This window comes from Anser anser (assembly GCF_964211835.1).
Source record: "Anser anser genome assembly, chromosome: 2".
Lineage (NCBI taxonomy): Eukaryota > Metazoa > Chordata > Aves > Anseriformes > Anatidae > Anser > Anser anser.
In genome coordinates, this window is record NC_139721.1 from 108,200,279 (window position 1) to 108,211,077 (window position 10,799).

General features: G+C 38.9%; 2 protein-coding genes across 12 annotated transcripts in view; one reads left to right on the top strand and one right to left on the bottom strand.

Annotated features, from left to right (window-relative positions):
• Positions 1-10,799, top strand: part of LOC310894376 (nuclear pore complex protein Nup153-like) — a 174,376-nt gene that overhangs the window by 95,456 nt on the left and 68,121 nt on the right. The window lies entirely within an intron of this gene.
• The window catches only part of LOC310894373 (nuclear pore complex protein Nup153-like), a 58,770-nt gene that overhangs the window by 9,018 nt on the left and 38,953 nt on the right, over positions 1-10,799 (bottom strand). For both annotated transcript variants that reach the window (XR_014579863.1, XM_083824368.1), the window contains exons 4-9: positions 7,627-7,766; positions 7,422-7,544; positions 5,130-5,240; positions 4,800-4,853; positions 2,382-2,540; positions 1,231-1,283 (exon numbers count right to left, since the gene is read on the bottom strand). Coding sequence is in view for 1 of the 2 variants with exons in the window: in XM_083824368.1 (XP_083680494.1) it covers positions 1,231-1,283; positions 2,382-2,540; positions 4,800-4,853; positions 5,130-5,240; positions 7,422-7,544; positions 7,627-7,766 (640 nt within the window). In the remaining variant the exon portion in view is untranslated. The remainder of the gene's footprint in view (positions 1-1,230; positions 1,284-2,381; positions 2,541-4,799; positions 4,854-5,129; positions 5,241-7,421; positions 7,545-7,626; positions 7,767-10,799) is intronic.

Sequence of the window (10,799 nt, forward strand, 5' to 3'; positions counted from 1 at the left end):
AGACAATTTAGAACAGTTTGAAAAAAACATAATTAAAACCCAGCACCTGATTGCACCTGTACCAGAACCTTAAAGCCAGTCGCTTCCACCCCTAAAAAGGTGGTTGTTGTGAAGTCCAACTTTTAGATGCCAAAACAAAGTGTTGAGTTCTTTCTGCAAGCCAAAGAATGCCCATGGTCACCTAAGAATTGCTTGGCAGATGAGCATAGAGTCAACAAAATTCCCTGCTACTGTTCTTTGAAAAGAGCGACCCCCTAAAAACCGAGTGCAAAGTCTCTTAACTCAAGCATTATTACCCAAAACACCATTTGCCCAGAAGGAAAAGCCATCAATATTATCTGGAGGATAACTCATTTGACCTAAACCAAGAAAGCAGTATAACACAAAGCAGTCTCCTCAAGAAGAAATTCAATTAATTCTGCTGGATTTTTTTTATTTTAGAGATGAGTTAGCATTTGGCCTCAAATGATTCTAAAGAACACATGGTCTTCACGTGAACTCAAAGCAGACAATTAACTTCATCATGAAAGGAGTATTAAAAAAAAGAATAATAAATCATAAACCTTCCTCCATGTTTTTGCTTAAAAAATAAAGAGAAAAAACACATCAATAAACATCCTCCTGAACTGTAACTCACTTCCCCTACTTCACCTTCTAAAGAATACTTCAGAAAGAATCATCCCATTAGGACAGAGCTTTCAAACTGCAAGCAATTAAATAGCTAAAACTAATAGCTTTTCCCCTAGGGAACATTAGGAGGGACAAATTATTTTGTTATAAGTAAACTGAGTTATAAACCATGAAATATCTGTCAAAGCAAAATTTGTAACACTACAGATTTAGTTAAACTACAAACTGAGCCATATTTCCTGTAGAAGGAAAAAATAAGGCCTCCAATAGCAAAGATCCTTTCTGTGGATACAGCATTATAACGTGCCTCGTTTCCCATCTTCGTATCCTACTCAGAAGATAAACTTGGGATAAAAAGTGGTGTATCAGTAGTTTTATTCTTGCTCATCTTCCTTCCTTTCATAAAAACAACAATTTTCTCAAAGTTATATTGATCTTCAAACACAATCCAGACTTTGCAGCTCCCTCAAAATACAAAATTTTCATTGGATTTCCCATTCCTTTTACTGAGAACTGTCACCACCTTTCAGGTGCAGACCGTACTGAAAAAGGAGATTTCTTTCTTCCTTCAAGTAAGTTTTAAATTAATAGATGTCATACCTTTCAGATGGTTCTGCTCGCTGTTCTGCAGGCAAAGTCTTCTCTCTCATCCCCTGCAAGTTAAGTTTAGTTCAAGAGTTAGCTGAATATGTACAGAATACACAAAGTACCAACAACCACTTAATGTGTTTTTTTGTGGTTTTTATTTATTTATATTTAATTTTATAGCACTGAATACACCTCACCTACTTAACGTTGTTCCCTAATTCAGCATTGTGGGTACAGTTCAGTTAAATTTTGGGGCTAAAGTAAGCATCACTGCTTCACTCAGCATTGAGGACAAACTGATAGAACGCTAAATCAAATTTGTCAAATCCTCTAACAAAGAAAGTAATTATTTTAAACAAAATGACAAAAATTGTGTGTGTAGGGGGGAGAGTTTTCATCAAAACTTGTGTTTACCAGCCCCGTAAAAGGGACATACTTTTCTGTTTTCTATCATTTATCAACAAACAAACAAAAAAAAACCTCTACCCCCCTAAAAACTAAGCAGTTGCTGCTACATTCATTTTAGAACTTTACCAAATGGAGATTGTGCTGGCTAAACAATACAGAGATTGAAAGAGTTAAAAGCAATAAGCAACCAGTATTACTGTCCACTTTGATTTCCAGCCTAAAAAGCCCATACACTTAACACGTGGTCATTTGTACACTCAGACTGATACTGGAAACACAGATGTTTTTGCAGAAAGAGATGCCCATTTAATTTTATGGAAAATTTATCAGACTCCATCTACTCCAAAGCAATCAAAACCGATAACTCAGCACATTGTCAGAACTCTCACTTGGAGCACATAGCTCACCTGGAATAGTTTACACAGAACACGAGCATGTCTCATCAGTGACAGCTTTGTGTACATGAGAATATAAAAGGAAAACATTTCTGTCTTTTAATATTCTTTCACTGAGAACAGGATGACTCAATAGCACATCATGACATCGTGAAAACAACCACAAGACACTGAGTGTTCCAAAAACAGAATTAAATCCATAAAAGCTCAATCTATTTCACAATGGTTCCCACTGCCTTAAAGCTCGCCTCAAACACGCTATCAGTACTTTTTGCAAAGATAGGATAACAATTGGTTTGAGAAACATTCCAAGACTGGAAAAAAAAAAACAGGCACATAAGGACTCAAAAATGTACTCACTTGGAACTTTGTGTCTACTCTCTGGCAAATTTTGCTGGACTGAGTAGTTGAAGTCGGTGATGGTTCAGAATACCGCGTATAACGCATCGGTTGACGGTTTACCGTTGGTGTCACAAGTCTCTTAACAGGTGGAGGCTGGAATGCATTCTGGGATTCCAGCTTTGAAAGGGAAACAGCAATCAATTTATCCTTACGTCCACCCAAATTAATTCCAATATTTATTGATGAAAACAAATTACAGAACTATAAACCTCCCCCCATCGGTCTTGGCACTCAGTGAATACAATTTGAAAATTCTAAAGACCGTTCAACTTGTCTTGAGGGAAATCACCAGAAAACCAGTAACGAAATCCATAAAGCTATATATAAGTAGCCAAAGTCTGACTGAATTCCATTTCAAAATTTGGCAGTTAGCTTCATAGACAAAATAATTCATGCTACCATAATTAAAATAACCCATGTTCCTAGAATATGCTCCTATCTTTTCCTCTGCCCACACTGTGATTTTTTTTTTTTACTAGCTTAATTCATTAATTTAACATTCGAAGTGTTAAGCAACTAATTATACAGGCTTCTGGGCTTCACATTCCCTACATTTTCCCTCTTCAAAGTTACACAAACAATAGAACACACTCAAAAAAAACAACTTGTCAATCTTACAATAATCTCATTCATTAAAATATGATCCAATGCTTTACATGTGCATTAGATGCACTTCAAGTAGTGGGTTTGACTTCCCTTTTCAAAGCATTTTCACAGACCAGAGTTAATTTTTAACACAGACCACTGCGTGTTCTGCAAAACTGACTTAACTGAACTGTCAGACAGAAAACAAACCCTAAAGGCTACAAGATTTACCGATGGCTCCGCCTGCGGTCTTAAGGATCAGAAAATACAGTCTTAGGAAGCATGCTATTGTTCAAATCAATACCAACAGGAAATTTTTGTTTACGCTGCAGCTTTAATTTCACAGTATCTCCCAGCTCTTAGTAATAGGATTCACACTCTCTCTAAAGTATACAAAAATGCATCTTTCTAAAAAATATTACATTCAGTTTGAAACCTTGAATAAGACATGTTTTATGTAAGTTCACAAATCTACTTTGAGTGAACGATGGTTCATTGCTGGTTTTAAAGGTAAAAAAGAAAAATATTAATTCCCCCAGTTAGGCATTTAATACACCAAGAGCTATTCTGCCTGGTACAGTTCCTTGAAATAAGAAAAATACCACATCACTGCTACCCACTGCAGAAGTTTAGCCCGAGTGCACAAGTGTTCCGTCAACCACATGTTCACTTTAGCAGGAAAACACACGATCGTCTCCTCAGCAAATAATTGCTTCTCATCGCGGGCTACCCTTCTCCCGCCACCATTATGAATTCTAGTATTATGAATAGACAATCTATCTCCTTTCACCCACTGACAGCTGCGTGCAACATTCATTTAGTGGCTGACAATTTCAGGCTCTCTGTTGCAAATCTGGCAGATCTTTCTTAATGCCTTATCACAGGTGTATTGCTATAATATAACTGAGAATTCACACCAGATTTGGTTTTAGTTATTTGGATAATATTTATGATATACTTCACTTCTCCATGCCCTTGTAATTTGGCAGATGGTGAAAAGATGGTCCAGGAAATCTGAGATGTTTGTAAACTCTGAAGTGATTGTAAACTTAATTATACATCTATCCAATCAAGGAATTAGCACAGAAACTTCTTGAGACACTGTCCCTTTGCTCATTAGAACAGAAGATGAAAAGTTTGCACATCTTGTTATTTCCTTCAGGCACCTGATCCTCAAGTGGTCATTTAAGGGTTTTGCAATTTAATAAGCCCAAGGATACCCCTAACTAAAGTCATCAAAAAAAGATGACTAGTTTTCATTTTTTAAATAAAATGAAAGGAAATCATGCTTTACCACAGCATTATCACCAGTTCTGTGCTACCTCCAAATGGGAATTTAGGAGCGTAAGATTTATAGCGTCGGAAATTAACAGTTTTCCTTGTCTTTACTTTGAATGGTGATAAAAAGCAGAAAAATTAGTTTTCTGTGCCCGAATGAACACGGAAGTTTGTACAAAGTCTATATGACCATTCAATCAGTATTTTTCTATTTGTGATCATTTCTTCAAGAGAAAACTTGCCTCAACAGGAATTTTAATATGCAGCTTCACCCCAAGTTGGGGGACAAGATAAAACCACTTGGTGTGTTCTAGAGCTGTTGCTCTCAACTTACAAAGATAACATAATTCTTAACCTGAGTAATCTTCACAGCCCATCATCTACTGTGGAGACATGCCAATATTAACTTGATTTGATGTCTATGTTGTCACTGAGGTTTGAGAAAATTTTTCTAATAGTGATAAAGCATTGAAAAAGTTATCTACCTCAGCTTAAGACATTATTGGTTCTTACCTTTCTTCGTTTGGACTGGAAGTCAGTAATATCCGGTTTATCTATGTCCGGAGGCTAAGGGAAAAAACAAAGCATAAATATTAGAGGGCAATTTTTTTTTCCTGAGAGAGAGGGTTCCCTGCAACAAAAATGTGGGGGTTCATGGTCAACTTACACAACACAGCGGCAAAAGAGATGCCATTCTTTTAGCATCCTGTTGAAAAAATAGCGCAATAAATTAAACCGGCCACAACGTAAGGAAGAATAGTTTTATCTTTATCCTTTGATGGCACATTTACTAAGTTTTATAAACACATGAAGCAAAAACAGATTAAAAGAAGTGCTATTTACCAACAAAGGGCTTGACAGCTTCTCCACTGCCTCCAAGATGCACCACACTGAGGTACTCAAGGTAGCGTGGGACCGCACAGTTTCTTGTCTAGCTTTCGCTCTCTTTTGTGCCTGAAAAATTAGCATTTTAAGTGTTACAATGGTCAATTCTCAGCTAAGGAGGCATGTATTTTATGTCCCAAGGCTACACTGATGATACAATCAATATATTCTGATGACAGAGAAACATGCAGTCACTGGGAGTTCAAGCCATAAAGAAGAGAATACATTCGGAGTTTAATGAAGTTTACCTTGGGCCTCAGTGCATCTTGCACGTGCTTGTTGCACGAGCAATAAAAGAACTCCGTACTTGTAAAAGGTCAAGACGGATGATGCTAGGACTGCTAAGGCCTCCGAAGTAGTAATCAGGGAAACAGAACTCAAGAAAAGGCTTGTGGTACAGAAAGCATTTTCAGTAACAACACAGACCTCAGAGTTTCACGATGGTCTAAGTGTACCATCTTAAAATCAGTGTATACAATCATAACCAGGAACTAGTTTTACTTCTCTCTTGCTTCCTCCCTTCCCCCAAGATTAAAGTTGGCTGCAAATCTTTGTCTTAAAAGATAAAGATCTGATTTAAACTGTAACAGATCTAAACATTACACTGAAAAAGTAAACTGTTTATTTGCACCACCCAACTTCAAATATCAGTCAAAATCTTCCTTTGGTGTGACTTTTTTTCTTCCCAGGTTAAACCCCTCAAATAACCACCCTGTGCTTATCACACAATGTGAAGACAGGAAGCAGACCATGCAGCATGTAAAAACACAAGTGAGACTCACAGAACCACAGAATGGTTAAGGTTGGAAGTGACCTCTAGAGATCGCCTGGTCTACCCCCCCGCTCAAGCAGGGCCACCCCGAGCAGGTTGCCCAGGACCATGTCAAGTCAGCTCTTGAAGACCTCCAAAGAGGGAGACTCCACAGCCTCTCCGGGCAACCCGTGCCAGGGCTCCATCACCCGCACAGTGCAAAAGCATTTCCTGATGCTCAGACAGAGCCTCACGTTTCAGTTTGTGCCTGTTGCCTCTTGACCTGGCACCGGGCACCGCTGAAAACACAATGGCTCTCTATGCTCTTTGCACCATCCATTCAGGTATTTATATACACCAATAAGATCCCCCCTGAACCTCCTCTCCTCCATGCTAAACGGGCCCAGCAGTCCCTGCCTCTCCTCAGAAGAGAGGTGCTCCCAGTCCCTTGATCATCTTGGTGGCCCTTCGCTGGACTCTCTAGTACCTTGCTGTCATTCACAGCAAGCAGCAAGAAGCAAGCTACTCTCTCCTTTAAAAGCCTAGTATTTTGGTTCCTCTTTTTACCATAATGCAGTAATATTGTAAAAAACAAAAATAACCGACCAAAGAGGGTTCCCAGCGTTGCACCACAAGGTTTCAAGGTTTCCCGTAAGTGAGGTACTTGTACTGCCCTTTTTCCGTTGCACAAATGGACTGTCAGAACAGAGCCAGCAAACCCGCGTTTTCATTTTCTTAAAATTCCTTTTGATTTATCGATAAAAGTCACTTTCATTTAAATACATTCCTACCAAACCTGATTTGACTTTCCTTTTCGATTCAGCTCTAGCTAATCAGAGTTGTCAGCACTTTTTATTTGCTATTTCCAAGAACTCTTGGGGGCAAATAACTCTCTCCAAGAACTATATGAATCGTTCAAAACAGAAAGCATGTTACTGCTTATCTTGGGACTGCATTTAGTCCTGCATGCCTCTGTGTACCAGAAGAACAAAGGATCAGCAAAGTTGATTTTAGATATTTTCAAAGACTGCAGGTTTATACAACATATCCATAGCATGAATGTAGGCATGCTTGGAAAAGAAGATCCACAGATAAATATTAGCCAGGTTTGACTACTGTAGCTTTTGCTACCATAAACACAAGTTTTCAAAGTTATGCTGTCATTGGTTTTTTTGCATCAAGTTATTTTAACGTAATGTAGTCAGAGGCAGACAATGGCACTTAAATGGAATTTTTTGAAAGACCTAACAACAGAGGAAACCCCAACTACCAACAACTAGCCCAAACTGTCATTCTTGTTCTTTCTGACAAGTATTACCTGTGGTAAAAACTGTTATAAAAGAATTTAAACAGAAATCAATCTCAGACGTCTATTTTTGTAGACCAAGAGGGCAGAAGAGCAACTGTTACCACATATTCAGCTCCCTGCTCAAAGCCCCTTTGGCAGTGCTGCTTTTTTATTTCCATCACTATTTCCCACTACACTACTTTTCTCATACCTGATAAGGTTCCGTCTTTGGCTGCCTTGATCTTACAGCTGCACCACCATAGGCCGTCTTTCCGGGGTAAAATGGAGAAAACCCAAGCTGGTTTTGCTTAAAAACAGACGTGCTTCCACATACCTACGGAAACACAGTATGAGAAGTGGATAGAAAAACAGGTACACATTCAAACTGATTAAAAGAAATACTGTGCAGTACTTACAGGACACAGTCCTCCAAAAACAAATAAACTGAATGCAGGTTTCTTAGAGCTAGCTGCAGAATGCTGCGAGAGGGAATGAGTTCTTTCAGCTTCTGTGGGCCAGAGCAGTGACGATGAAGTATTTTTTAAAACTGCAACATCTGCCAAAATGACGTATGCTGGATGTAAATGCCTCTCGTACGTACAGAACTTTAACAATAAAGATCACACTAATTCAAGTTCTTCAATACAGAAAAATAAGCATGACTTCAGCTTCTTTAAATAGATCAACTTCACGTACAGACTGAAAACCAAGTATCACCTACAAACTTGAAAACTGTTCACAGAGCTGCAAGTAGTTTTCAGCAATCTTACCAAGTTAATACTGTGCTTCCAATGCAGATTTTTTTTTCCTTCAGGCTAAGATAAAAGAGGACCGCATAAACATCAGTGCATTTGTACGGACAAAGCTTTTTTCTGTGTTGGTAAAAGGCTGGAGGCCAGCACAGATCATAATCGCACAGGTTTTAAACCTGGAAGATTCCCCAAAGGCTGCTCTAAGAGTTAACGATCTTCTGCCCATGTATGTTTTACGAAGACACACCAGAAAGTTCTAGTGCACTCAGGTTATATTGCTAAAGCCCAGCAACTCTACTCTCAGCTGTACAAAAGATCTCTGGAAAACCTGCTGAGCACACGTCAGTCCCTGTCTATATGGGGGACTAGAAAAAGCTGCAAACCTGCTGTTCGCCCTTTCAGCGAGAAGACCTAGGTACCAACCTACATCGACACGATGCTTATTTTTTATTTTAAAATGGTGTGCTTTCCTCAATGAATTTGGCAAAAGACATGAAAGTATTGACAGCTGAAGCCTTCTACCAAGAAAGGTCAAAAAACAGCCTATAGCTTATGTCAGTGTAGTTTCTTTATCTTCTCTTGCTGAAACACAGGAAAACATCTCGTGTTCCTATTTGTCACCTGCACTTATTCACATTTAACCAGCTGTCTGTTAGATATTCTGCGTCACTCTTCCTTCTAGACAATCAGCCTAGTTGTCAAGCTATGGCAAGTCAGCCTGATTTCCTACCGTCCCAGTTCAAAATTTACATATAACCTAGCTGAATGTGTATATTTCAGCATCGACTCTTTCTAACATCAGGGTATCATAAACGTATTCCAAAGCACGCTTCTATTAAAAAGGTGATAGGATTATATACTTCTAAAACACTAAAAATTCAATTTAATTCTCGCATCCAAAGTTGACATTCACCTATTTTATTTACTAAGGTGATGTGGAATATTAAAGAACGCAAGGTACTTCACATTAAAAAAAAAGTCAATTAAACAGAGAACACAAAAATCACCTTCAGCAGATGCTCTAGAGGAGGAATCACTGGTTGTTGGGATGTTATCATCGTCTTGTTGAGAGGTAGAATCTTTTATTTCTTTTATGAAGGAGAGCCCAGGACTGCCAATGCCAAATATAGAAGATGTCGACGGCTGACAAGGTGGGACAGGAGAATCCAGCATGGTATAATTCAGATGGCTCAAACGAAGAGAGGGCCTTGTTAACACAACTGGGAAGTTCAGTGCTGATCTACTTGTGGATGGTTCTAGACAAGAACAGGGAGATAATTAGCTTTGCTATAGACAAGCTCACAGAAGCCAAAACCTGTTTCCTATCGACAGCCATGCTATTGCCAAGTTCTAAGGTAAAAAGAGAGAAGCCAAATTTAACTTCTTCCTCACCCAGATAGGGTTGCATCTAACTGTCTGGCTACAACAACAACACTGCTTGCGATACACAGTATTAATGTTGCATCCAGAAGTAGTTAACTATGAGGTTTTACAACACCACATTCTGACCCCGTGCTCAAATGCTCTAACGCTGACTTGGCCGTTCACTAAATCAAACATATATACTCCTTCTCCCATGTACAGCTCGCAATAAGCTTTACAAAATTTGAGATTACACGGTAAATTACAGATAACACTGCAGCTTCCATAATATTGGAACAAAGGTTATATTAATCTGAATACACAACATGAAAATGAACGTTTGCAGTACTTTTTTCCCAAGTTCTTCCATATCAGCTCACGTTAGAGGCAAAACATCATCTCCTACCCATTAACTATTGGGATTTTGACCCAAGGGACAAGGATGTTGACCCAAGTAACCAGATGAGCATTTTTCCCTCTTGAAGCAAAGGGTCTGCAAACAATGCCAGTGGCCTGGAATAGGTGGCCTTGAAGTCTACCTTGCTAAATGAATGGAACTATTCATGGGTATTTTGCCTGATGAAAGCCTACTGTCTCTCCCAGGAATCTGGGCAATTCAAATGACTTTGAGCCACTATCCTCTTGATACTTGAACTGAAGCTTAAACTAGTTAGTTCAATCTTCATAACCACTGCAGTACCACTAATTAGCTCTCCAAACCATGAGCAGATTTTTAGGACAGCACCGTTTGAGATACAGAAAGTTCTTCAGGCGGAAGGCCACCCAATATAGGCTCCAGCACACTGATACCTCAGAACTGAAGAAACACATTGGTTTCAAAATGTAGTAATAATTAAAAAAAAAATATCTTATTCTTAAGCATAGTAAGTAACACCCACGGACAGCAACATAAGCTGCAAAAGGTTCCAGGGTGTCCACCTGCTCTTGATCTCCTGGAGTTAGCAAGCTTGCAGTGCAGCTGTTCTTACTGAAAGCTCCTTTCACGCAGTTACATAGGAAAGCCAACATGTGTTCCTCAGCCAGGAAGACCTTCTCTATTCTTTTCTCCAAACTCATTCCCAAGCTACAGCTACACACAAAGCCATCAATCTCCTTGTTTACAATTAGATGAGATTGGAGGCAAAGATATTTCCTCATTGTTTTTTGATTCTGCCAACAACAGAAGCAACTGACTTTCCACATTATCTATGGTTACCTACGCACGCTCAGACAAAACTTCTTTACTTATTAAAAGCTGACTTCCCCAAAACAGCTAATTTAAGAGAAACTCAAATAAGAATAGATGCAAATTTATACAACAGGACTACAGGAACAGTGAGAGGCGCTGGATATAAGACAAATTAATCTTTCATGAGGTAAAGGAGTTGCAAACCTCGTTGCCAACGGTCAAATACCTTTTCAAAGACACCCCCACCCCCCGCGTAGACCTTAAAGTTATTGAATATTTTAAGGAT